At 54.5% G+C, this 26,994-nt stretch overlaps 1 protein-coding gene across 2 annotated transcripts; it reads left to right on the forward strand.

The window, feature by feature from the left end:
* Positions 1-363: 363 nt before the first annotated feature.
* On the forward strand, positions 364-24,183 carry LOC104366127 (proton-coupled amino acid transporter 1). 2 transcript variants are annotated; one of them, XM_042790344.1, is made up of 11 exons: positions 364-445; positions 4,121-4,268; positions 4,988-5,078; positions 6,234-6,322; positions 6,560-6,655; positions 7,391-7,475; positions 9,582-9,800; positions 10,030-10,128; positions 11,604-11,770; positions 17,955-18,124; positions 21,323-24,183. In XM_042790344.1, exons 2-11 carry the CDS (start codon positions 4,126-4,128, stop codon positions 21,589-21,591), a joined length of 1,428 nt encoding a protein of 475 aa, XP_042646278.1. In that variant the 5' UTR covers positions 364-445; positions 4,121-4,125; the 3' UTR covers positions 21,592-24,183. The 2 variants fall into 2 exon arrangements, with proteins under 2 accessions (XP_042646278.1, XP_042646277.1); XM_042790343.1 differs by lacking the exon at positions 364-445 and having other exon boundaries at positions 4,105-4,268.
* Positions 24,184-26,994: the final 2,811 nt, after the last annotated feature.

Below are 26,994 nucleotides of genomic sequence, written 5' to 3' on the forward strand. Positions count from 1 at the left end.
CCCGCGACCATCTTTCTCCCTGCCAGCCTGCCTCGCTCTGCAGGCCTTGCCCAAGGAATAGCCCGGTTGGGGCAGGGTGCTCCTCGTTGACCACGCGTGGAGGGGTTCGGGGCTCAGCCGTGCCCCTATTTGCCCGACTCGTGGCAGCGGGGCCCGCCCCCCCCCCCCCCCCCCCCCCCGGCAAGCGCGCCCGCGGCCACCGCCGCGCCCGCCAGGCGGCGCCGCAGTGCCCGGCCGCGCCTCGCCCCGCCCCGCCCCGCCCCTCCGTCCGCTTTGCCCCGCCCCTCCGTTCGCCCCGCCCCGCCGCACCTCATCCTGCCCCGCTGCGCCTTCACCGCGCTCCGTGCGCAGGCGCGGGCGTCGCCGCGGTCAGCTGAGCCGGCTGTCACGTGACGGCGCGGCCGAGGGAGCGGGCCCAGCGGGGGCTGCGCGGGGCGGCGGCGAGGTGCGGGACCGCGGGGGGGGGCGGCGGCGGCGGCGGCGAGGAAAGGGGGTGCGGTGGGGGGGCTGTCAGCTGGCTGTCAGCATGCGGGGCGGCTCAGGGATGCACGGGGGAACCGGCAACCCGCGGGGTGCTCAGGGACGCGGCGGGGGGGCCCGGCAGCCTGCGTGGGTGCGCGGGGTCCCGGGGGTGCTGTCAGCCCGAGTGGGTGCGCGGGGGAGCTGGGGCGCGCTGATAGCCCTTATACGTGGCTGGGTGTGTAGGAGGGTGCTCAGAGCCCTGGCAGCTCCCGTGAGTGCCCGCCGATCCCTGGGGGTGCTGGCATCAGGCGTGGGTGCTCAGGGGTGCAGAAGTGTCCTGGCAGCCAGCGTGGGTGCTCAGGGGAGCTTGGGAGGTGCTGATAGTCCGTATAGGTGGCCATGTGGGTGCGGGGATACTCAGAGTGTGGGTGCAGAGTGGGGTGCTGTCAGCTTGCAGGGGTGCCCAGAGGTCCCCAGGGGTCCTGGCAGCCTGCAGCAGTGCCTCAGGGTGCCCAGAGCCCTCGTGGGGGTATGGATTTGCTCAGACCCTGCGTGGGTACCCAGGGGTGCGTGCTGGTGTTGCCCTGCAGCGGTGCTGGCAGCCCGTGGGATCTCCCTTTAAGTGTCTGGGGGTGCCATGCAGCGGGGAGGGGTGGGGCAGCACCCCGCAGGGTGTGAGGTGCTGGTAATGGTGTGGGCTGCTGTGTGGCACTGTGGGGAGGGTGCAGGGAGCCCCGTGCTCTGTGGGGTGCAGCTGTGCTGCTGTTGGGGGGGGGGGGGGGGGGGGATACGGGGTGGGGTGGGAGCGGGGCGGCACAGCACAGGGGCTGGGGGGGGAGTGGGGGTTGTGCCAAGCAGCCGGGCTGGGGGGGCCAGGCTGTGCTGCGAAGCACTGGGGAGGTGAGTCTGGGTGTGACTCTGGGACTGGGAACACTGGGTAACACAGGGATGAGGGGACTGGTGCTCTGGGGAGGCAGCTGATGTGGCTGTTGTGTCTGGGGGGGGGGGTTCGTGCCAGTGTGGGCATTGCGGGCTGGGGAAGGGGCTTGGCTGCAGTGTCCCTGTGGGCAGGGGAGTGGGGCAAGGCGGGAGGGGAGTCTGGCAGTGCCAGCTCTACCTTGTGTCACGCTGAGGCAGGTCACAAGCAGCACCTTGGAAATAAAGGATTCAACACGCGTTACGGGAAGCGGCAGTGAGCTTTGATGTGCAGCTCACTTTTCTGGAAGATTTTGCATTACCTTATTCCGCACGCAGCCCCTGCTCAGCTGGGGAGAGCTGTCGGGGTCAGCAGCAAGTTCCATCTTGCTTTTGACTTCTGGCGTGGGGTTGTCACTGTAAGGGACAAGTTGCTGTTGCCTCAGTTTTCCTCAGCGCTTCGCTCACCAGCATGAAATTGTTAGTGTGTATGGGGGGGTGGGGGAAACGCACATGAAAGTGGCTGAGGAGTTGGGTTTAAAGTGGAAACCAAATGTGGCTGTTCCTGTCTTTGCTCTTTGTAATGACGAGGAAATGATGTGGTGGGGTTTTGCTTCAGTTTGAAATATTCGTTGTGTGGATGAGACAAGTTTTGCAGCTTCTTCTTGTTGATCACGGGGGAGCTGAGTGCTTGCTCCCTGCTGCTATGCAACCTTTAATCCAGCCACAAAGAAGGCAAGTCATGATGAACACATTTCCCTGGCTCTTCAAAGCAAAAAGCAGCTGGGCCTGCTTGGGGGAAAAAAAAAAATAAATCACGGGGAATGAACAGGCAGACTGATGTAACTGTGTTGTGTTTTATCTTGAGGATATTGCTGCTGGGTACTTCAGATAACATGCAGGCCATCTTTGGGGAGGGGTATCCATGCCTGACCCAACTCTGGCCCCACCTCTGCCTGCTGTCCTTGCCCCCAACCAGCCCTTGGTGCTTGACAGAGCCTCCCAAGCCTCTCCCTTGCCTCTCGGGCCTGTCACTGATGACAAAGAGCTTCTAACAATTTCCTTCTGTAAACTAATGCTGCTGTTCTTCCCGGTCCCTGCCTCGTCGGATCACCCTGCCTGCAGTGGAGCTGGTTCAGGGCATGATTTCATGGCCTGGCTGGGCAGGAGTGATGCATGTGCTGCCTTCGGCTCCAGAGTGCCGGCCTGCGAGCCGGGCTCACCGCTGCTCTGGAGGCTGGTATTGCGCAGGACGGGCTGGCCCTGCTTGCTGCTGCTGGTGTTGCCTGGTGCTGCAGGAAATAAAGTAGCGTTGTTGCGGCCTGGGTAACTGCTCCCGAGCAGCTGGGATCTGAAGCAAGCATCCAAAGTTGAGCAAAGTCCCTTTTGCTCTCCCTGCTTCCCTTCTGGTTGCAAGCGGGGACCCTCCCAGCGATTGCAGCTCTTGGCTTGTTTTTGAACGTAGCAGCCAGGTTTGCAGAGAGCGGGGGGGATGCCTGGGGGCTCTGGGGGTGGAGCAGGACCCCAGCAGCTTGGGCTGAGCTTTCCCTGCACAGCCAGATGTTTAGATCTGTGCCGGGCCGCATCCTGTGGGTGCTCGCGTGACCCGGCAGGCGCTTGAGGAACCCTCTGGCAGGAAACAAGCCCATTTGCAGTAGCGATATTTCTCTGCTGCTTCTGCTCAGCCCCAGCCCGCTCCCCATCAGCAACTGGGAGGGCTGGGACTGCGGGGGTGATGCCTGGGACATGACACCCCAGAGGACCCCTGGGACAGGGACTAAGTCGCCAGGTTGTCTGGCAGAAGCCTGATAGATGATTTCACTGCCTCTGGTTCTTCCTGGTGGGCACTTGGGTTGCTGGGTGGAGGCAGGGGGCTGGAGGAAGCAAAGGCTTTTTTTGGGAGGAGAGCAGCAGGCATTGCAGGAGCTGTTCAGGGCACATGTGGGAATTAAACCAGCTGACTGCTTTTCAACTGAAGGCAGGAGGCTTGTGTGCTTGGTGAGGGCTCATGCCCGTGCTCCTGGCTTGCAGGACCCTGCTGTGGTTTTCGCTGCAGTAAGAGCTCTGGGTTGGGCAGGTGCCTCACCCTGGGAAGCCCCTTAGTCCTGTAGGCACCTTCGTGGCTGTGAAACCTTTAGAGTGGGTGATTTGCTGTTGGCATGTAGGCTGTGGTCCTGCCTGATGGAGCATAATCAATTCTAAAAAATTATTTTTAATAAATAGTCTTTAAAAAAAAAAAAAAAAAGTTAAGAAACTTTACCTTCCCTGGCAAGATCAAGCTGTTCCCTTGCAGAAAACTCTGTGAGTTAAAAGCAGTAGCTCTTTTCTGGCCATCCTCTTGAAAACCCTGCACACTGCCAGCATGTTTCTCCCTGTCCCGCTGCCTGTGGCTGTGGTGCCACACTTGCCACCCTTGGGGCAGAGCTACACAGGTCCCCTTGCCTGAGGTGAAGAGGGTCACATCCAGGCTGTGACTGCAGGGCCCTGAGCCCCTCCTGCCTGGGTGTGCCCAAAACGAGGGCACCAGTCTGCAGGAAGAGCCGGTGGGAATGTGCAATGCACCTTTGACCTTAGGACATGCCAGCTCCGTAATAGCTTGGGCGGGAGCGCATTGCTGTATAAAAGCCCTGGAGGAGACCTTGCTCCAGCAGTACGAGTAGGTGTCTCTGCACGATGGCTGACCCCAAGGAGCCTGAGAAGGGGGCTGTCGAGCTGGGCACCCCTAATGCAGCTCCCTCCGCAGGGACCATGTCCACCCGGCGCCTCCGCAGCGAGGATTACAACGACTACAGCTCCACGGATGTGACGCCGGAGGGGAGCCCGCCCGGTGGCATGAACGGTTTCGCCCACCCTGAGTCCTACCAGCGCTTTGGGGAGGCCAATGGGACAACGTGAGTGATGCTTCCTTCCTTCCCGGGCTGATGCAGCACCTGGGGAGGGTGGAGGAGGTAACGGTGGCTACCTCCTGCCTGCCAGCTTTGCTGGAGGATGGTGGAGCCATGGTTTCATTGGGAATCCCTCCTGGGGGTGGTGAGGGCAGAGCTGTGGTCCTGCTTCTGTGGGGTGCTGGCACCAAGTGAGCAGCCACCCCAGTGTTGCTCTCTGCTCTCCAGTGAAGCTGGACTTGCTGGCAGCAGGCAGTGTTTGATGCTTTTCCAATATTCACCATCTCTAGCTAGGTTCGATGGGGAGTTGTGTGGAGCAAACAGCAAGCTCAGCTTAAGAGGATATGTGGGAGCTTCCTCATGCCTTATTCACCCAGCTGGGCAGAGGATGCCGTCTCTGCCCACTGGGGCCCAATACCTTCAGCTCGGAGAGTTTCTTGTGCAGCCACTCAGTGTTAGGCTGCGCTCACGCTGGATTTTGCTTCAAAGCTGGTTCTGCAAATGCCCGCCCAAAATCTGTTTGTTTGAATATTTGCCTCCAGTCCTTCCTTATTCCCACTGGACTGAGCTGGGTTCAAGGGACGGGATCTGGACCTCTGCGTGCGCGTTTCCCACAGCAGCTCAGAGCTGCTGGGCCCTGAGCAGCATGACCCGAGGGCTGAGACTGTGCGTGGTCTGGGCGCGGGTGTCTGCTGATGGACATCTCTGCATCTTCTCTCCCTCAGGTGGTACCAGACCCTGATCCATCTCCTGAAGGGGAATATTGGCACGGGGCTGCTGGGGCTGCCTCTGGCTGTGAAGAACGCCGGCATCCTGGTAAGGCAGCTCTCAGCCCTGCTGTGTGGGAGCTTGTGGGGCAGAGTGACCTCAGGGCCTTGGGCAGCTTGCATGATTGGGGTTAGGGCTTGACTCCCTGCTGAGATGCCTCTTGGTGCTAGGCTGCTTGTGAGTTTTTGCACTGTGGGCTCTGTTGCTTGCTTCATTTGCTGTTCTTGCTGCTCCTGTGTTGTGCTGGCTGGTCTCCAGGAGTTCAGTGTGTGAGTGGGGGGCAGTGGTTTGCTCTGCTGGGGTCAGGCATGGTGCTGGGTCACAGCCTCTGTACCCAGCTGGGTGTTACCTTCCTGGCCTCTGCGGCAGGCTCCCAAAACACTCCGTGCTGCATTTGGATGACATCTCACCCTGATCATGGCAGGGTCAGCACGGCTTCCACCTTGGTTTGTCCCAGCCAGTCCATGCTGAACATGCTGTGTGCCTCCTGAGGGTCCTGCAAGCCCAGCACACACATAACGAGCCCAATCGGTCAGCAGTTAACGCTGGTGATGAGAGATGGAGGCGTGCTTCCTTCTGTGGAGTTTCGTGTGGGCTGGCCCAGCCTCGCAGCTCTGGCCGGGTTGAGGTCAGTGGATGTGATGCATCTTTGCTGCCTGAGGGCTGAGATCACATTTGGAGGTCAAACAGCAGCCCCTGGCCACCGTCACTTCTGTCCTGACGCTCAGCTCCTCTGTGTCTGTATCATGCCCCAGAACTGCTGTCTGTGCGAGAGGTGGGGGCACCTCGCTGCTCTGCTCCGTGTTTCCTCACTCAGCAATGCAGCGTTCCCGTTGCTCAGATTGAAATGATAAAAATAATTTAAAAAGAAACCTTCCTTCCTTCGTCCAGACCATGACTTCTTTGTCACCTGTATAATAGGAATGTGCTAGATAGTTTGAAAAACAATCCTGGAAGCGCTTTGCTATGCCCAAACTGCCCCAGCTTGTTTCTTTTGCATCATTCCTGCCAAACTCGTGGCTCTCTGTGGGGTTTCTTGGTCCTGGTGGGGCTGGTTCACAGGAGCAGCATTGGAACTCCAGTTCAGCCTCCAGTGGTGTTTCAGCTCACCGAGCCGGTGGAGTTTTGTCTGGGAGTAAAACCCATCGTGCAGCTCTCCCTTTGGCCATCAGAGTGCAGTCTTCCCCCTCTCTTCCCCTGCAGCTGGGTCCTGTGAGCCTGCTGGTGATGGGAGTCGTGGCTGTGCACTGCATGGGCATCCTGGTGAGATGTGCCCATCACTTCTGCTACAGGTAAGGAGCAACTCCCCTTCTTGGCACTGCTGCTCCTACAGCTCTTCCTTCCTTCCCAAGAAACTCTGTGGTTTTTCTGAACCCTCCCAGCAGCAAGTTGGCCATGTTGAAGTCTCAGTCAGGGACTGTTTCTGGGCTTTTTCACAGGAACTGTTTTCCCATTAATGTCATAATTTGCCTTGGGAACTCACAGACAGGGCTGATGTGATGTCCCTTCTCTCTTTCTTCTCTGGACAGGTTCCAGAAGCAGTTTGTGGACTATGGGGGTGCTGTGATGTACGGGCTGGAGTCAACTCCCAGCGCATGGCTGCGGACACATGCCATCTGGGGAAGGTACCTGTCCCCAGCTCCAGGCGGGGCACTTGTCTTTAAGCCCAGTGCTGCAGCCGGGACAGAAGAGCTGACTGGTGTCTGAGCTGTGTCAACAGATGAGCACAAGTGACATAATGTTATTTGGCTCACCTACCCTGAGTGCTCAGTGTCCCCCAGGGGGTAACATTGAAGCCTTTGCCCCAGTCCTGTCCCCAGCCAGATGTGGCTTATACTAAAGGAGTGGGAGAAGTAAGTCTCCACAGTATAACAAAGGGGTAAATGACATGTACTGCAGTGCTGGCTCGTCTTGTTAGACACTGAGCATGTCTAATGGCTGCTGTGAGGGATGCTCCCAGCCCTGTGGATGTCCCACACCACACAGATCGTTGCACATCAGATGCTGGGAATATCCACCTATTCCTGTGCCCAGGGAGTGTTGTCTCCAGCTGTAACAATTCAGCAGCAGACTGGAGATGCTGAACCCAACGAGGAGACTTTCCTCCTGAGGCTGGTCCTGACCCTGTGGAGGGGATGGGAGGAAGAGACCAGAGGGCTTGAGATCTGTGAGGTTAGATGGAGATACGGTCCTCTCTCCTGATCATCGAGGAGAAGTGAGCTGGGTGTGCTCTGACCTGCACACCTCGACCCCTGGGGAAAGCAGCATCACTGCAGTGTTGGAGTACAGCCCCAGGCAACCTGAGTGGGCTCTTATTTCTGTATGGGCTGGATTAACAAATGGTCTTTTTTCTTTTCTAGGCGTATAGTGGGACTTTTCCTGATCATCACTCAGTTGGGTTTCTGCTGTGTGTACTTCGTCTTTCTGGCTGACAATCTGAAACAGGTTAGGCTTACTCCCTCCTTCGTGAGCAAGGGGAAGGTGAGAGGGGGTGTGGAAGCACTTGGGTTGTTCTTGGCTCCTGTGTCACGGCCCTGTTCTCCACCAAAGGTCTGGTTTCTGTAACTGATGCTGCTCAGGAAGGTACTACTCCTCTGCCCGGGTATTTTGAAGGGTTGATTTTCCTGTTCAAAGAGGGCAGGTTTCTCTGAGAGTCCCTATGACATTGCTCCATGTGCGGAGGTGCTAGAGCCATCTGTATCACCCCGGGGAGCAGGGGCTGTTCCTAGTGAGGGAGGGCAGGAAAGAGGTGACAGCAGAGGGACTGTGCCTTTGATATCCTGACCACTTTGGTTAGTAAGTTTATTGATAACCTGTGTAGATGGTAACATGTGGGTACCAGAACCTACCAGGAACCTTTCTTCTCCCTTTCTTGGAGTCGCCTGCATTCCAGTTTCTTTCCTCATTCTGTGGCTCTGGAGCTTAATTACATTTTTAGGGAAAGAGTTTCCTTTTTCCAGGAGTCAGGAGGAAATAAACAGAAACCCTGAACCTCTTGGCTGGCTCCCACACTGTAAGAAACTGGGAATGAGTCCCTGTTCCCAGCCTCTACCAGCTTGGTGCCTTGCAGGCACCGCTCAGCATTGTTCCCCTGTGTGATCCTGCTCTTGCTCCATGGTCTGGTCACTACCACCACAGCCGTGGCCTTTGCCTGCCCTTCCCTGATACCCATCAGCTTCAGAGGTGGTTCCCAGGGGAGCAAGGAGGGGCTCTGCCAGTGAGTGCTGGAGGATGAATGGGCTCTGCCTGTGCTCCGGGAGCAGCAGCTGAGGAGATTCCCTTTGGGCTGCGGGGTGGCTGGGAGGAATAAATGGGTGAACGTTGGTGATCTGATGCCAACTGCCCTGAGAGCAAGAGCGAACAGGGTGTGTGCATGGGACTGGGCTGCTGCTGGCCCCCTGCTCCTTGTGAATGGCCCCTTGCTGCTGTTTCAAAGTGGGCTTCTTTCTGCTTGGCCCCTTGCAGCAGAGCCTGAAGGCTGGCTCAAGCTATAAGGCAAATTGGCAAAAATCTGCAAATCCAACCCACTTTAGGCCCCAGCTGAGAAACTCTTTGGCTTCAGGTTTAGAATTTTTTGGGTGGGTGGAGGGGAGCGTTGCTTGTCACTTTTTGTGGTGGGGAAGAGTGTGCTAGATGGGGAGTGATGGTGCAGGTGGTACCTTGGGCGAGGTGCTGCTGTGCTGGGCAGAGCTTTGGTTTGGAAAATTGCTTTGGAACAAGCTGCAGAATGGCAGGGTGGGCCAAGGCTCAAGCAGTACTGCCCCGTAGGTGCATGGCTCTGTGCTGCCCTCTCCCATGGAGGATTCTGATTTGTGGAAAAGCTCTTCAGCCTCTCTGCTGGGGCAAGACTTGCTCTGGAACAGGTGAAATTAGTTTGCGGGCAGCCTTTTACTGCAGTGGCCAGATGACGTCTAGTACACGAACCAGCTTGGTTGTTGTTGTATTGGTGATCCACAGTATGCCCATGCTCTTGGGAGAGGTGGCTCAGCCACCCAGTTCCTGGGGCAGAACTGTCTCTAGAGGTGAGCATGTGGCCTGGAGTGCCTTTGGAATGAAAGACCCCAAGGAAAGGATGGTTTCCCATGAAGAAAGCGAAGTTGGGGGCCAGCAGTAGCTTCTAGATGTCCTTGTATGGGAACAGGGCACTGGGTGACTGAAGGGGTGTGTGATGTTGGGTGTGAAGTGGTGCAGCAAGAGGAGAAGGACCTTTGAGGAAATAGCATTTAATGCCTCTTTCCTCTCTTCTCAACTGACCGTGTGGGCAGTGCAAACCAACCTCTGCCCTCAGTGTGCTCAGCAAGCCTGGGCTCAGGCAGGTTTTTCTGTCTTGGCTCAGGTGCTGTAGCTAGTCCCACCTCTGCTCCTAGCAAGGTAACAGGGATTTACTTTGAAACTGCCTGAAAACCCATGTTGTTTTGATTTTAACTGACTAGCTGTGCTTGAAAGTGAGCTGATGGGGTAGTATTCTGACCTACCTGAGTTGGGCTGCCAAGATCCATGGCTCTCAGACCTGTGCAATGGGGTTCATCAAGCCTTCCTGTGCTTCCCCAGGTCATATCTGCAGCAAACGGGACCACCAACGACTGCAGCTCCAACAGGACGGTGGTGATGACCCCCACCATGGACTCCCGGCTATACATGCTTTCTATCCTGCCTTTTGTGGTGCTGCTCACGTTCATCCAGAATCTCAAGGTCCTGTCCATCTTCTCCATGCTGGCCAACGTGGCCATGCTTGTCAGCCTTGTTGTGATCTACCAGTACATTGTCAGGGTACGTGCGTATGGCTCCCCTCTATTATTTCTGTGATGTTCCATGTTTTGGCAGGTGGAGGGAGCTCAACAGCGGGGTGTTTGCATGCTGTGGGGTGCTGCTCACTCCCATGGACACAGCGGTTGCCCTGTGTTCCGCAGGGCTTTCCCTCTGGCGTGGGGCTGTGATAGGGAGGTCTGGTCCTCCCCATTCTCCCCGCATCTGAACTCTGCATGGGCTTTTTTTCTAGGACATTCCTGATCCCAGTAAGCTGCCTCTAGCAGCAGCCTGGAAGACCTACCCTCTGTTTTTTGGCACCGCGATCTTTGCTTTCGAAGGCATCGGGGTGGTAAGTCTCAGCGTGTGGCAGCGGGGCTGCCTGCACAGGAGGCTCAGCCCATGCTTGGGCTTGCCGCAGCACCTGCTCTGTGTTGCAGCTGTATTTGCAGATGAACTTCTCTGACGGTAGCCCAAATTCTGAACGATGCTGTTAGGTTTAGCCTCCAGGCTATCTCCTGGGTCAAACCCTGTTGCTTCCATCTGAGGCTGGAGGAGCACATGCTCCAAACCTCAGGAGGTTGGTTGCTGCTTTGAAGGTGGCTGTATCTGGCAGTAGATTGGGTTCTGCTGGGAATCGCTCTGGCAGCTGCCTTTGGCTCTGCTGGCTGACCTGCAGATGAGGAATAGTCCTGAGTCTTGTTACCACGCTGGATCCTGAAGCTGCCTAAGTGGGAGGCTAAAAAGCGTGACAAAAAAAAAGTGATCTGTTCCTTCCCACCCTGCTGTGGAGGCACTGAGATCTCCCTTCAGCAGACGTGTGGCCCCTGCCTGCTGTGGGGCTGGATTTGCATGTACCTCATACAAGATGCTGTAAATAGACTGGCTGTGTCTGTGAAAAAAGCTGGATGGGTGGGTGGAGAGCTTAATGGCTCCCTAAGATGTTGTGGGTTGTTTCTGGGAGCTCCCTTCAAAGGAGGAAAAAATGTTTTCATCTCTTAATATGAGGTGGCTGTATAAACACGGGGCTGAAGAGGGCCAAATCCATTACAGGAGGAGTGTTTACTGAATGCTGTGCCCAGGGCAGAGGGCTCTTGCCAGCAGTGAGGCACAAATGCTCTTTTCCTCGCATGACTTGGAGGTGGAGAATCAAATAAAAGCTTTTCTGGTCCTGCCTTCTCACTGGCTCTGCCGCTGTGTCTCTTCTTGAAATCTCCACCACCCAAGGACAGTTATAAAAATGTTTGCTGAGGGCCTATATTTGAAAGCAAGTGTTAGTAGTATAGAGGTGAGGGACTTGACTCTGTCCTTCCTTTTTTTTATTGTACTGCCTGGTTGAAATCTGTCCATTCAAACTTGATAAGAGAGGAGAAATTGTCTTGGTCTTTCCAGGGTCTGCTGGGCAAAATAAGACAGTGTAACATGATGGGCCTGTCCCAGTGGGCATGGCTGTGCTGTTTTGGGGTGCAGAGTGTAATACAACCAAGGTATGGGGTGGATGGCATTGCCCCAAGACGCCAGGCACCTATGGGCATAGCTTCTTTGGGAGGAGGGAGCAGGTCTCTTTGTTAAGTCAAGGGCATGAGTGACCCTGCTGGAGACTTGCCATTGCCAACTGTGAAGATCTCAAATGGGAGCACAGAAATCAGATCTCCAGTACAGTGGCTTTTTCAACTGGCTTCTCGGGGCTCTGTGTGTGACCATCCCATCTCCTGGCATGGGGGGTGCTGTGTTTGGCCATGGGGCTGCCTCTCCTGCTTTCCAGGGCTGAGGGGTACAGAGGAACGGGGATAACCTGCTGCTGTCATCCTCCTCCTTCTCCCATAGGTGCTGCCTCTGGAAAACAAGATGAAGAACCCCCGGCAATTCCCAGTCATTCTCTACGTGGGGATGACCATTGTCACCATCTTGTACATCAGCCTGAGCGTCCTGGGGTACCTGCGCTTCGGGGCGGACATTCAGGCCAGCATAACACTCAACCTGCCCAACTGCTGGTGAGTCCCAGGGGGTGAGGGAGGAGGGTTCTGGCCAGGGAGGCAGGAAAGGGGGCAGTGAGGGGACATTGCTCCTTATGAGAAGTAATATGGATGAGCTCATGGAAGGATCAACCATGCTGTAGCCAGACTGTCCAACGGAGCTAGTCAAGGGTTGTCTGATGAATGGGGTGGTGAGCTCATTGCTGTGGTGTCTGAGCTTGGTCTTGGCTCTGCAGCTCAGGCTGCTTCCTCATGGTCCCTGGTGGTCCCTTCCTGGGTAGGTGCAGCTCCTGCCTTTTTCTTGGAGTCTTGTGGTGTCTTTTTGGGGGCTAAGCAGCGCTATGGCTGGCAGGTGTTGAACACAACCCCTGTATGGCCGTATCAGAAGGTCACTGAACACTGCAAAACCTGCTTCTCTTCCCTAAGTGAAGCACGTGGAAAACTAAACCCTCATCTGGGAGCTTGCAGAGGGGGCGAGATGTGATGTCTCCACGCATAGTCTGCGTTCCTGTTTGCAGCCCCGGAGCTCAAACTCCCACTCCTGGGCTCCGTGTTGTGCCTGGATGCAGCTTGGCTCAAGCCAGCGCTTTGTCTGTGAGTGCTGGTGCCATGAGGATACCCCTTCCCTCCCATGGGGGCTGAGCTCTGCAGCTCCCCAAACCTGTCTGTCCTCTTCTGGGATCCCGCGAGGCCTTTTGAGATGCTCCGGTCGCTGGCTGGAGCCCTGCAGAAATACATGTAGCCTGACCCTGTGCCTGCTTACCTGGAGGGGTTATTTCTCTTCTTGCTGGTACAGCTGGCCGGGCCACGTGCTGGTCGGTCCTGGGGGTAAGTGTTTGCTCAGTGTCACGTCTCCATATTCATCCCAGAGGAGAAATGCGAGCAGTTTCTCTTGCCTCTGGGACAAGAAGTGTGGAGCATGCAAATATTGAGAACAAAGGCCTTTTCCAGCTTGCTTTGCTTGGGACTATTTGAGAAAGTCCTGAGAAAGCCCATCTCTCTTGCTTCTTACGACACATTGCTTTGGGGTGTCTGTGTGGCAGGACATGGTGCTGACAGGCGAGGAGGAGCTGGAGAGAAGCTCTTATCTACACGCTGCAGAGGTACCGCTTGGGCAGCAGCACCTCCTGCGCCTTGGTGTGGAGCTGGAGCTGAGGGCTGGCTTTGATGCCACGAGGCTTCTTGGAAAGCTGTCCTGGGGCACTACAGTTTCACCAGGTTTGCCTAGGAGCACTTGGAATTTCAACAGTTTCTCTTTGATGTCTCTGCTGGCTTGAAATCCTACAAGAGACCGGAGTGAGAATTGGAGTTGGGGGTGCCTGTCCCCCTCCCCAGCCCATCCTCTCTGCTGTTAGCAGCTGCCCAATACTGTGCAGCATGACTTGCTGCCTCTTCTCAACTGTTGAAGTGGATTTGGGCAAGACTGAAAATTGAGTCACTGGTGGGCTTCCACATGTTGACCTTGTAGAGCTGCGCAGATGGGGCTCTGAAGAAAGCAAAGATATTAAAAAAACAGAGCCTGTTTTTGTTTTAATTATTGCTATATGTTTTTTTTTTCAATTTGAGTGCATGGACTTTCATTCATGCTGGATCTGCGTAGTGACTGAACTGCTGGATATTGGTGTCGGTGTGGCAGAAGGTCCTGCATCTGCTTAGAGCCTTGCTTTGTCCCCTGTAGGGGCTGGGAGCTCTGCCAGGTCCCTCTTCTCAGTGAGGAGGGATGGGTTTAGTGGAAAAACGTGCCTGTGTTGTAGGGAGATCTGAATCCCATGGTGCTAGGCACAGTAGGTATGAATCCCATCTGCTCAGCAAGCTAAAACGAGGTGTGAAGGCGATGAAATGCCGCCACTTCTGAAGGCGGGAAGCAGGTCAGATCCAGGTTTTGGGCTCTGAAGAGCACCAGGTCCCGCCACAGCCTGTAATGGCATCTGCTGACCTGTAATGCTGCCCAGGGGCTTCTGCGGGAAATCTCAGCTTTGTTTGCTCTAAAGGACAATGTTCCCTTAGGAGAGGGTGATGGGATTTCTGTGACTTGCTAGGGTATAGAAAGATCCTATTTCAAATACACGTTTCTAGGAGTACCCCTGCTTTCTGTGAAAGTACTTTTCTGATTAAAAAAAAAAAAACACAAAAAAAAACAACCAAAAAACCAAAACAACAACAACAAAAAAACAAACAAACAAACCTGTAGGGTTTTTCAGATAGTGAGAAAAGCCCTTTGGAAGCAGTGCCTGGGGAAGCCTGGGCATGTGTCAGGGCTCCTGTGGGCTGCCTCCGGGGAAGGCGTGCTGTGATCCTTGTGACTTAGCGCTCAAAACACTTTGGTGTTTGTGCATGTTGCTTCCTGGCAAAACATTTGATGGAGGCTGTAAATACTGGACTTGGAAATGGGTTATCTAAAATAAGGGCTGGGATACTTGGGCTAAAGCCTTGACCGCTGTATTCCCAAGCATTAGACTGTAGGTGATGGGTGAGGGCTTGCTCTTGAATGAGTGTTTTGCCCATCCTACTTTGCCTGTGTGTTTTCTCCCCAGCAGTAAAAGGCATTGGGCTGCAGAAGCTGGTTATAAGGGCTGTGGGTGAGAAGTCATGGGGTTTGCCTGCGGCGTGGAAGACAAGGCGAGGATTATGGCAGAGATGCTGCATCCTTCCTTGGCTGTAGCCATTGCCCAGAGGTCTCTAGTACAGATTTGATGAGCGTGTCAGGAATCGTTGAGTTTCAGGATGACTAAGGACTTTTCCAGCCTCATTTCTCTATAACCGCAGCTTCCTCAAATGAGGAGTGTGTCGGTTCCCAGTGCCCCATCTAACCACAGCCTCCGAAATACTGCACTGCTATGCAGAAATTCCTCCTCGCATCCTCGGAAGGGTTGCTTCACCCCACCATCTGACGAGTGAAGAAATGCTGTAGTGAGGGGGAAGATGTTTGGTTGCGTGTGGCCAGTTGGAGGTAGGTAATGACAGAGCTTACGGTCAAAGGAGGGTATGCAATTTCTTGCAGCTTGTTGGGATGGCCTGGCGTAGCTCTCGGGGTTAAGCAGGCGGTTGCTGTGGTTGGCAGGCCTTTCCAGGGCCCCATGTGGACCTGTGTTTTCTGTGCGTCAAGGCTAGTGCTTGAGCTCTTCCCCTTGTTGATATTTAAAATGCCCTTTGAGCTTGTTGCCCTGGTTCCTGACCTGTACAGGATTGGTACCCAACCTTTTTCTCTACCTTTTTTTTAATAACATCTCTTAATTGTGGATTGCCCTGGAGCACTTTATGGCTTTACAGCATCACTTAACTGAAAATACAGCGATAAGATATGCAGGCTGTGGGGTAGGTGGCTCAAGGCTACCATGCACTGAAATCATGTGTGGCTGAGTGGGCGCACTCTGGACTCTGTGATAACTTTGTCTTTAGTTTACCTATGGAATCACAGCATGACTTAAATTGGAGAGGGCATCGGGAGATCACCGGGTCCACCCACATGCTCAAAGTAGGGCCAACTTACATTCTGAACAGCAGAAAGGAGGGAGGTTCCCCACCTCTCCAGGCCCTTGCTCTGGTGCTTAACTAACCTATTGGGATGTGGCTCTGTCCTGTTACCCCAGGTTCTTCTACTGTGCAGCTCCAAGGGCAGCCTGTCTCTGTCTTCTCTGTGCCTTCCTATTAGATAGCTGAAGACAGTAATAACATCCCGCTTAACCTTCTCTTCATGCTGAACAAGCCCAGGCCTCGCAGCCTCTCCTTGTACATCATGTGCTCCAGCCCCAACTGTCTTAGTAGCCTTCACTCAACTTGCTCTGGTAGGTCAATGCCTGTCCTGTTCTGGGAGTCTCAAGACTGGACACAGTACTCAAGATGCAGCTTCACAAGCCTCAGGCAAGAGAGTAATCCCTAGCCTTAACCTGCTGGCTATGCTTTTGCTAACACAGGCCGGTATGCGATTGACCTTAATCACTGCAAGGTCCTTCTGCTGGCTCATGTTCCATTTGCTGCCCACCAAGACCTCCAGGTCAGGTGGGAAACGGGGCCCCAGCCCGTCCCTTGTGTGGAATTTTGTGTTTGAACTTTGCCCGTGCCACCATGTTGTTTAGGTCCTGCTCCAAGGTGTGTCAGCCATCCCCTCCAATTTGGGCTTGTTAGGAACTTGCTGAGAGTGTGCTCTGGGTTGTTGAGAGCTCATCTAGGTCACCAATGAGGAGATTTCCATGATTGCCCCTTGGAAAATCCCCCCTGGCTGTTCATTCTGTCCAATATGTGCCTGGAAATGGATGCCAGGAGGACTTAGCCCATACTGTTCTGGGGATCGGGGTGAGGCTGATTAGCCTGTAGCTTCCCTCATCCTTCTTGAAGGTGGATATGATTCTTCTCCCCATGTAGCGGGACCTCTCCCTGATCACTCCGCTCTTTTAAAGATGATACAGTGGCTTCAGGTTGATGTTGGCCACAACCTCAAGTAAGTCTGATCTGGTCCCATGGACTTGCATAATGTCCCGTTTTATCCCTAACTCCATCCTCCAGGGTTGTGGGAAATGTTTGACTCCACCAGACTCTGCCACTAGTGTTCAGAGTTGTCCTGCATGTGAATACTTGGACTTCTCTGGTTTGAGACTTGTTGTAGCAGCTGGATGCTGAAAGCCAACATACAGAGGGGCAGTAGCTTGGGCCCAAAGAAGGTAAAGGGATAGAAGGTGGCAGAAGGAGCCAGATATTTCCCTCAGCTTGGATCCACTTCATATTTACCAGAGTGGTATGGCCAGGACCCGTGTTTCCTACCTGGTCAGCATGTGTTGAGTTGGGGAACGGGTAGGACCATATGTGATGTAACTAAATATCACTTCTCTTTTGGAGAGGCTTTTTCTGCTGCTGGTGAGCTGAGGGCCAAGATGGGGCGGGGAGGTGGCTTTTTGGCCACCTGCAACAGGCTCTGTCCTGCAGCCATGCTTGCCCCGCTGCTGCATCGCTGTAGGATCTGGGACATGGTGAGATCTGACTCGGGGTGAGCCTAAGGTGCTGTTTGCAGCATGTCTGCACTCTGCCTTCCTTCTGCTCAGCCCAAACTGCTCTTTTAACTGTCTTCCCCTCAAACATGTATTATGCATCATTCCAAAAATAGCTGCTTTTTTTTGTTTTATGGAGGAGATTGAGGTGCAGGTGATGGTGGTGATGTTTGCATCACATTTGCTTTGTAAGCCCAGACTTATCCCAGTGGTACTGTCCTTTTTCCCCTCTTCAGAAGCGAAGCAATAATAGAAATCTGTGACATATTCAGGCTGCAGCTGATAAGCCTCTTTGTATATATTCTTCATCTCCCATTTTAAGATGGAGAATAAAATCCAGCTGGTTACAAATAGGAAAAAATCAGTTTGTTTGTTTTGGTTTTTATTCCTTCAGCTCAGAGGCTAGATTTTTGTTAGTGAAGGTCAAGGTGAGGAACCTCTGGGGATGGGTGATGGATGCAACATCATTCTGGGTCACTGGCCAAAAATCAGGATTGCAGACTCTCAACAGTACCAGTGCTAGTGGGTGTTGTCTGTGGGGGACAATCATGAAGGCCACCCTGTGTCACTGCAGACCTTGCAGAGTCCAGCCTGGTCAAGTGGTGAGGGTGGCATGGAGCCCATATCCCTACCTAGGGAGCAAGGTACCTGCAGGACTTTGTGCAGTCAAAGGCAGTGTGGCACCTGTGAGCATCTAGAAATGTAGGTAAGTGCCTTAACTTGTCAAGGAACAAGTTGGGATCCTGGTGCCTTGGCCAAGGACACCTCAGCTTTACCTGTGCCTTTGAATGAGTTAGGAGCAGGATGGGTTTGCAGGTTTTTTTTTATTTTTTTTTTTTAAATTTTTCTTTTTTCGAATAGCTCTCAATATCTGTGCCCACGAGTTTTCCTAAGGGGAAGCAGCACTTGAGAGGTTGCTGGCCCAACTCCTGACCTGATGATTCCTTATGCAAAGCCAGCACTAAAGCCTCCGAGTAGGTGTGGGGGCATGTGTTGCCACAACTTGCAGGTTGCACTGTCTCCTTGCTATCTCTCGCCCAAGAAAGGTCTCTGTGAATTGAATGCATCACCTCTAATTTTCCAGGAGAGTGTTCAGGAGGGGAGACCACTGGCAGACAGAAGTCCTTCTTGGCAGAGCGTTCCCCTTCTACTTTCTGCCATTGACGCTGCCAGGGCTGGAGCAAGAGCGTCTCAGTGAGTGTCCTCCTTCTCGTTTGCAGGCTGTACCAAGCCGTCAAGCTGCTCTTCTCCATTGGGATTTTCTTCACGTACGCCGTGCAGTTCTACGTGCCTGCTGAGATCGTCATCCCTCCTCTCGTTGCCCGGGTGTCGGAGCGCTGGGGCTTGCTGGTCAACCTGCTTCTCAGGGTGGTCCTGGTCAGCGTGACCTGTGAGTAGAAAGCAGCTTGTCTGAGCTTCCCTATGAGGATGTGGCACCTCCTTCCTGCTGTGGGCTGGTGGTGCTGAGAGCCATCGCCCCTCACCTTGCTGCCTCTGGCCCTGCCACTAAAGCCCTTGCAGCAGGGGTTCTCCTGGAGCTTGCTAATGCAAGCCAGTAGGCCAGGGTGGCCTCCAAGGAGCAGCAGCAGTGGTCCTCTGCCCCCTCTATATAGGACCAGTCTTCTCAATGGAGGAGTATTAAACTTCCCAGATCATGTGGAGGTGGCAGATCCCTGTGCAGCCTCAGGCCCAGAGTCCCTCTGATGCCCCTTTTGAAGGCAATTGAGTCCCATCAAGCTTTGCATGAAACACTCCCAGCACCTGGTCTGGTGTCAGAGCAGCCCAGCCTGGAGGCTGTTCTCCGCAGGCAGCCGGGCTCGTCCTGCGTGACGGGGACACGGCAGCAAAGGGGTCACTGACTGTGAGGGAACGGGTGTCCTTGTACACACACATTCATTGCAGTGTGTAACACAGCAGAAGACAGTGGCCAGTGGTACACAACCCATAGCCAAAGCCCCAGCATGCCCATGGCAGTCTGTTGGGGTGCAGAGTGCCGCAGGGCAGGTCTGGCTGGATCAGCCCCAAATGGTCCGTTTCCCTTGATGGTGTTTGGTGCCTGCAGTGGGGCTCTGGTTGAGCAGGCTGCTGGGCTTGACTCTGGTGGACCTTTGGGAAAGGTGCGGAGCGAATCAGGTGCAGGAGTATCTGATTTTGTCTGGCTTTGATTCCTGAAGGGTAAATCCTTGCTGTTGTCAGCACAGCTGAGACGCTTGACTGAGCTCCCTGGCGTCATCTGCTGACAAAGAGCTTTTCTCCATGGCTTGACGCTGCTGATGCACCAGAGTTGAGCACCAGGGACCTGGCCCTGTGTCCCAGCTGGCTTTGGTTTGGGTTTGAGAGGAGCGTGGTGCTAACTCGAGGGTGGTGGAGCTGGCTGAGCACAGGGTGCTGCTGGTTTCTGGGCTCTCGCTGACAATGGGCCAGAAGTGCTGCATGAACAGAGGCGGGCAAAGCCCCGTCTCCTCTGTACTGAGTTCCTGAAGCATGCTCTGCCTTGACACCTGCAGCTGGAGGGACGGTGCAGGGATGAAATCCTGCCATGATGCACCATATGCTCTGACCACCCTGGTGCTGTGGTCGGGCTCGGAGCCCGCCCGCGGGCTGGGAGCCTCTCCCGGAGGGTGTGCGTGGCCAGGGAAGCGAAGGCTTGGAGTGATGGGGTGGCTTTAGGCACTGGCAGTGGCTGTACCCTCCTGTTTGGGGGTCGGAAGGCAGCGGAGGTGTTGGTGGAAGGATGCTGGTTCCTTTGTACCTCCTCCCCTTTCCCTTCCCTGTAAGAGATGGCTGTGGCTGTTGGCGAGGATAAAAGCAATTAGGGGGGGTTGCATGAATATTCATCGGCTGATTGTGTGGCCGCAGAACAAGCCCGCATCATGGCTTTGGCTTCCAAAGAGAGGATGCAATTTGGTGTATGGGTGTCTTTTAAGCTTAGACTTCAAAACCAGTGCACTAAAAAACGCTTTGAATTAATACCTGCGGAAAGCACGACCATTGCCCCTGGAGGCTGAGGGCTGCAGCTGGTGCTTCAGTTCTGCTTGTTTTAGCGGGGGGTGGGGAGGGGTGTGTGTGTGTGTTAATAATTTTGTTTACTTTGAGTCCAAAGAGCAGTGTGGGGTGGGCTGAGGATGCTGTTGGTGGTCGGCTGCTCTGCTCTCCCCACAGACTGCTGGAGTGGGGATGCTGCTTGCAGCAGAGACCTGGCATAGTGCTCCTTTGGTGCTGTGCAGGGCTGAGCACCAGGATAAACTTCCTCCAGGTCAGCTCAGGAGGGACCTTTGCTGTTTGTCCCTGTGGTGGCAGGTTGGTTTGTCTCTAGGCTTATCCAGATGTCAGCAGGGCTGGAGTGGCGGGGATGTGCAGGAGCGTCTCCTGGTTGTGTCTTTGCCTGCTGTCAAGTCTCCCAAGTCTTCCATCTCCTGTGGTGCTGCGGGTGATCCTTGGCTCAGGGAGGCTCCAACAGCCTCTCTTGCTTGTAGCTGATTGCCAGGGAGTGAACAGATCCCTCCAGTAAGGAGCCCTGAGATGACCCTTCTCCACCAAGGCTGTAGCTGCCATAATTCTAGGTGTCCCCTATTTCTAAGCAGAACTTTCAAAGCAATAAACTGATTTATTTCTCTTGGTGCTGACGTCTGCTTTGCTTGCAGAGGATGCTCTTCCACTGTGCAAAGCTCAGGTAGCCTTTTCCTCAGGCTTTGTTTGACCAAAAAGCAGCAGCAATGCTCTCGAGTGCTGAGGTTGCTGTGGATGGTGAGCTTGCTCTGTGCATGAGCATCCTGAGGGGCACCGCTCCCGGTTGCAAAACGGGACCTTGATGATCCTTTATTTTTCGATCCGCTGCCCCAGCCCAAACACTGCGGTGCGCCGAGGGGAACCCAGAAGTGGTGATGGCTGAGGGCTGGCTGGAAGGAGAAGGCACCATCCCTCCATCCCCCCCTGGCCCCGAGCAGGAGGAGGGGGGGAGCAGGAGTATGCTGGAGTTTGCACCGCTAAGTGCAAGCTGTCAGAAGTCTCCCAGGGGGATTTTCCTTGGCTGCAGTTTTTACCTAACAAACATTCTCCCCCGGGCTGTGCTGTAGGTGCTGTGCTGCTGGAGCAGCTCAAAACACATGCAAACCACACGGATTTATTCGGGGTGGGGGGAAAAGGGCTTTTTCCTCCCATCTCCTGCTTTTATGGGGTTTCTGGGGCTTTACAGATCCCCAGGTGTGGGGAGCAGGAGTGCTGGCTCTCACAAGGGGGGCTGGGGTTGCCGGCAGCCGCTCTTCTGCCAGCGGCATCTGTTTGCCGGGGCACCTATCCTGCTCAGCCCTGGAGCTCGCTGTGGTGGTGCCCAGGGTGACAGAAAGGGTTTGGTCTGTGTGCTGCGCTTTGTTAACTCAATGCAACAGCTTAATTGCTTGTTGGGGAGGAGTTGCTGGAAAAATATGCAGCCACATTTTTAAAGCTCTTGTGTCAGGGAAAAGGGCAGAGGTGTGATTCAAGCAAATGGCATCCCTGCGGTGGGTTTTTGCTTGCTTTGACCTGGGGGAGGAGGGTTTCTGCAGTCTGGGAGGTGGCAGCACTAACATCATGTCTGCTCCTTCCCCAGGTGTTCTGGCCATCCTCATCCCGCGCCTGGACATCGTCATTTCGCTGGTGGGCTCCGTCAGCAGCAGCGCCCTGGCTCTCATCTTCCCCCCGCTGCTGGAGATCGCCACCTACTATACAGAAGGCATACACCCCCTCGTCATCGCCAAGGACATCGCCATCAGCCTCTTTGGCTTCGTGGGCTTCGTGGTGGGGACGTACGAGGCGCTGGAGGAGCTGGTGGCGCCCGCCGCTGCTGTTGTGAACACCACCAGAGTCATGGTGCAGTGACGGTCCCCCCCTGCCCCGCCAGCCCCTCCGCCTGCCGTGCTGGGGGCACGTGGGCACCGGGAGCTGCTGGGCCCCTGGGAACGGTCTCCCCTCTCCTCTTGGGAAACATGGTGGGTTTGGCCTGTGAGGGGATGGGGCTGCCCTTCACCGCGGCCACCCGTCTGCAGCAGGGTCCCGTGCTGGGCTGGGGAGGTGGGATCCAGGCCCGGGCAGTGCCTTCCCTGGGGGCTTTTTGGGCAGGTGATACAGCCCAACAGCCCCCTCGGCACCTGTGTAAATAGTCACTTTGAGAGGTGAGGAATCCTGGGGATGTAAATTTTGATTTTATTTTATTTTTTTAAATCCCAACCTTTCTGTATTTCCCTTGTCCCTTCAGTCAGGGCGGGGAACAGGGACTGCTCTTTTTCGTGCCAGTTGTTTTTCCCCCCGTCAGCACTTTATTTTTACAGCAACAGAAAAACCTCAGCTCAGGTTGGAAAGCGTGGAGCTGCTTCCTCACGCCAGCCTTGTGGGGAGGATGGGCAGAGCCCGAGGTGTGGATCGTCCCGGGGCCCCCCAGCTTTCCCACAGTGGGATCCCCAGACATGGGCATTGGCTCCTGCCGTGCTCCAGCTCTGTTTCCAGCCGCCTCTGGGGCTGAGCAGGGCCTGGACCTGGGCACGGGGCACGGTACCTACTTGGCCTGGGGGGGTTTGCTGAACCCTGGCCCCTGCTTTCAGTAGTGACACTTCTTTTTCCCCATCTAGCACACATACCTAACACGTGGCTTTCAGCAGCATTAGAGAACTGAGGCGTGTGGAGAGCAAATGGGCTCTGAGCTGGTCGCCTTGGGCTGTGAGCCCTCTCCCTGCCTGGGACACGGTGTCCCTGGGGGTCACCGTGTGCTGCCCACACGCCACAAAAATACATCGCCTTGTTTACAGTGCCCGAGCTGGGCCCGGCACACTCCGGCTGCATCTGCAGGCCGATACTGAATACTGAATGTCAAATCACAACACACAAAAACCCCATAATAATTATTTTTTTTTTTTCCCCTTTCTCTCCTGGTCTCACTCCTGCATCTTCCGCCTCTGCCCTAGCTCCCGTCCCATCCTCTGGTAGGATGCAGCCCTCTGACTCTTCACCTGTGCTCCTCTTGCTTCTTGTGTTGTGACTGGTCCTTGCTACGCTGCTGCTTTCCTTCCCCTCAGGGAGCCCAGCTCCCTCCTTAAAGAGTTTCCTTGCTTTTCTGCTGGATTTCTTTTTTTTTTTTTTTTTTTTTTTTTAAAACAAGAGAGGAGATGCATCCTCCATGGGATGTCTTTCCCTAATGGTGCAAAACGGTTTTGGCTTGGCCCATTTCTGGGCCAAACTCCTCCCTGATAACGCAGCATCTCCCAGACACCAGTAGCGTGGTGGCTTCTTTCGGAGAGCCTTCATCCCCTCATCCTGGTGCAGCCATGTCCTCCTGGGGTGGGCAAAGGCTGCTGGCGGGGTGGGAAAGGGGTGTGAACAGAGCACTGGCAGGCTGCGTTCCTGTCTTTGGAGGATGAGTGAGGCTTGGGGTTATTTTTGGTGTTTGACCCACTTCTGGGAGCAGAAGGCTGTGCAGAGCGGTGTCCCGGCAGCCTGCCTCCTCAATGTGTGGTGTTTCAGTGTCTTGCACTGTGTCCCCTTTGCTGGCTCTGCTTTGGGTACGTGGATCCACGGCCAAGTGCAGGCAGGGTAGGTCTGGGCTGTGTCACTGCTCCTTTCCAGCCCCTCGCCTGCTTGCTGCGTCTCTCGGTGCTCACCTCGTCTCCTCCAAGTCTGCGCTGGTGAAGGTTTTGGCACGCTACAGTATTGCTGGGTCACGAGCAGAGCAAAGCTTTAACTCAAATCCTCCATCTGGAGGACACTGTGGGGTCAGAGAGCAAACACTCACGTCTGGGAGGTGGAGGGGGCTCCAGGGCAGGCCGTGGGTGGGAAAAGTGCAATATTCATGTCCATCGCTGTGTGCTGACCCTGGCGTGGCCCTTGGGGGTTAGGTTTGAGTGAAGAAATGTCACCCTTGGCAGAGGAGGGCACGCTGTGAGGAGCAGGGGACATCTGATGCTTGCCCCCAGCTCTGTCGGTACCTCACGAGAAGGCTGGCTGCGTTCTGGGGGACAGCTGAGTGCCAGGACATGTCCCCAGCCTGGCACTGGGCAGGGCTCCTAGCATCCAAACTCACTTTGCAATCAGTGGTGAAGACCTTGTTTCCCAGGAGACTGGGATATCACAGCATTACATGTTTTTTGCAGTTCTTCACTTTAATTGGGGTGAGCAGGGGGTGTTCAGAGATGGGGCCGGATGCGCTGGTGGGGCACGCAGCGTGAGGGGCTCTGCCGAGCCAGGAGGACCTGATACAGGACCTGATGGACACGAAAACTTGACACTTGTGTATCGTAGGCTGCTCTGTAACCAAGAAAATTGTCTGTGTAAATATGGAAATGATTAATGTACATGTCTCATGCCTATGGTTATTGTCAGCGTACAGCGTGTGTAGCTGCCTAGTGGAAGAGCTGGTGCTGCACCTGAATTGTGTATCTTACTTTAATCAATAAATATGATCTATTTTTTACGTGAAAAAGCTATGAGGTGTGAGATGAGGGTTTCTCTTCCACAAGGCAGGTATAAAACTACCTGGCAGGGCCCAGGCCAGGTGTGGAGCAATTCTGGGGGTCTCCAAGGGGGACTCTGCTGTGCCAGGCTGGATGGGACAGTGGTGTGGCATTAATGCCAGTGCACACGCTACAACTTTTGGGACTTACCTCCCTTTTTTTTTTTTTCTCTTTTTTTTTAAATTTTTTTATTTTATTTTTTGCAAATAGCACCTAAGTGCGAGGGCTTGGGAGGAGGGGATATCCATGGGAAAGCAGGAGACCTGGAGCCCAGCAGGCAGCTGGGGTCAGACCCTGTGCTTCTCCCACCCCTGCAGCAGCATACAAGACTTCCCTTTCTGCTGAAGGTTTCAAATAAAATTCAGAGCAGCAAAGCTGAAATAAAGTTGTTTTTTTTTTTTTCTGGCTGCATTTGTGCAAGTAGGCTGTGTGAAGAGCCTTTATGGGCTTGCTGGATTTGGCTCTTCTCTCTGTCCCACCAAATCTGTGCCTTGGCTTCTTTGGCTGGGTCCTGGGACCCAGCAGCCTGGCTTATGTCAAAATGGGACCGAAAAAAGATCCCGGCATGTGCCGATGACAGCAGCACAGTGGATGCCAAGCTGTTGCTGATCTGCCCAAGAGATCAAAGGAGCAAAAGCCAGCCCACGCTCGGAGATGGCCGGCTGCCATGCCAGCATTGCTGCAGCTCCGCTTATCCTCACACTGCTGAGTAATTCATGCCATTGTGGTGTGTCATTAGTGGGGCTGTTTGGGAAATCAGTGCTATAAATTTAATCTTTTGAAGCTGTGGCAGAAAAGTCTCCTTAAAATATGCAGACTGATGGGGACTGTGGTCCCTGGAGAGAGAATCTGAAGCCACATGAACCCCAGAGCGGGAGGAGCGGCTGGGCACAGGCAGCTCCTGGTGATTGGGGTATTTCTGACTGTGGAGAGTCACCATGGCTGGATCTATGACCATCCTTTCTTCTAAGGGTTGAATGCTGCAGGGCTGCACCCATTCCATGAAGTGGCTTTGCTGAGGCTACCCTTTCCCAGGTGACATTTACCAAAGCATCATCTCTATTGCCCTTCCCCTCCCCTCTGCTGCAGCTGCTGGCCAAGGTGACCCCAGGGAGTTAGCAGTCAAAAAGTCTAAAGGAAAAGAACATCAGTGTTACTTGTGCTGCTTCTGACACTGGGAAGAAGAATGTGGGTTCGCCCTATGGGAAAAAGGCGGTGCATGTTGCTGAGAAACTCTGGCACTCTTGGAGCCAGGGTGGGAAGCCAGCAGGGTGGGAAGCCAGCAGGGTGACAGCCTGGCCACCCCTCGGAAACCTGCCCAGACCCTGCGCCAGCAGCAGTGGTGGTGGGTCCCTGCTGGGATACCCCTTGTGCCAGCACTCATACCATCCTGCTCTGCTGAAAGCACCAGAGAGCTAAGGCACAAACTGGGGTTTATTAGCAGAAAACAGGGGCAGAGCAGGTGAATCGGATCTTTTGGCCATAAGAAAATGCTGCTCCCCCAGCAAGCCTGGGGATGGCAACTTACACTTCACAATGTCCTGTCAGCACACAGGGGGATGAGCCTGCTGTGGGGACCCATCTGCATTTAGTTTTATTTAAAATAGCCATATGGAACTGCAAAACTCACAAGTCCATCCCAGCAGAGGAAAGCCAAGCTGGGGACCTGCAGAAATGCAGCCAAGTGCTATCTCCCCTGGCTTTAATTTGAGATTAACCTCAGCTGGGGTGGGAGGTCTGCCTGTGCCAGGTGATGCTCATCTGCAGCTTGGGCAGGAGGGAGATGGCTATACTGCTGTTCCCTTCTCAGCTTTTCCACGTAATGAAGTCCTCTTGAGCGAGCAGGTAGGATGCTGTGATATGCCTGGGGTGTTTTGGGGAGTGGGGTAAGTCACTGCCTTGGGATGTGGAGCTGGTGGCAGGATTTGTCTTCTCGGCTATCCAGAGATCCATTGTACCAACATGGTACAATCATGACCATGTAACCAAGGGGCTGAGTGGGAATTGGACACTGCTTCTTTCTCAGGTATTGGCAGAGGTGAGGGTAAAGGAGAGAGCAAGGCAGCTTTATGATGGCTTCAGGAGTGCATGCTCTTAATGCTTCACCCAAGGTTCACAGGGCCTAGGATCCTCTGAGGTGCATAGGTGTCTATAAATGCTCTTAAGGTCTTAAAGACTTGATGAATAACAAGAGAAATGAAAGGAAAGAAAATCCTGAAGGGTTCAGATGATTTTTTGAACAGGTATCCTCTGCAGATTTCTTGCTCTGATGTGCCTAACATGCCCCTCTGACAGCATTGTGAAGGATGGTGGCCCAAGCTGTTCCTGGTGTGAGCCATGTTTTGGTGGAGATGGATCATTCACTCTCCTCCCTTGGCTCTTATGCTCTGTTTGTACATCCCTGACAAGGAGGCAAAGGACTGGTGTGTCTATCTGCATGCACTTAGATGGTATTTTCTTCCCCTCCAGGCTCAGTCCTCTGGGGTTAGTTTCCATCAGCCCTGTATGCCAGCATGATCCTCTTGTACTCGTTCCTGAAGTTCTGATTCATGGCCCCATAAATTACAGCGTTCAGGAAGCCGTTAAAGTACGCCATGAAATAGCTGGAGGTGAAGAGCCATTCTGGGATTGAGGAACCCAAGATGGCTCCACTGCCACCACAAAGCTAATGAAGTTTAGGGATGCCCAACAGACAGCAAAGAGCACAAAGACCACAAACATAGTTGAGAGGTTCTGGGAATTGTGGGGCTTCATTTTAGGGTGGACGTCAGGCTTCACCCTG

Source organism: Tyto alba, unplaced genomic scaffold (genome assembly GCF_018691265.1).
Source record: "Tyto alba isolate M040663 unplaced genomic scaffold, T.alba_DEE_v4.0 Super-Scaffold_17, whole genome shotgun sequence".
Lineage (NCBI taxonomy): Eukaryota > Metazoa > Chordata > Aves > Strigiformes > Tytonidae > Tyto > Tyto alba.

What these genes read in the sequence shown, in the direction of transcription:
- LOC104366127 (XM_042790344.1), top strand. Translation starts at nt 4,126, where the DNA reads ATGTCCACCCGGCGCCTCCGCAGCGAGGATTACAACGACTACAGCTCC. An exon ending in GGGGAGGCCAATGGGACAAC is followed by an intron (nt 4,269 to 4,987) that starts GTGAGTGATGCT and finishes TCTCTCCCTCAG; the next exon opens with GTGGTACCAGACCCTGATCC. An exon ending in ACACATGCCATCTGGGGAAG is followed by an intron (nt 6,656 to 7,390) that starts GTACCTGTCCCC and finishes TTTCTTTTCTAG; the next exon opens with GCGTATAGTGGGACTTTTCC.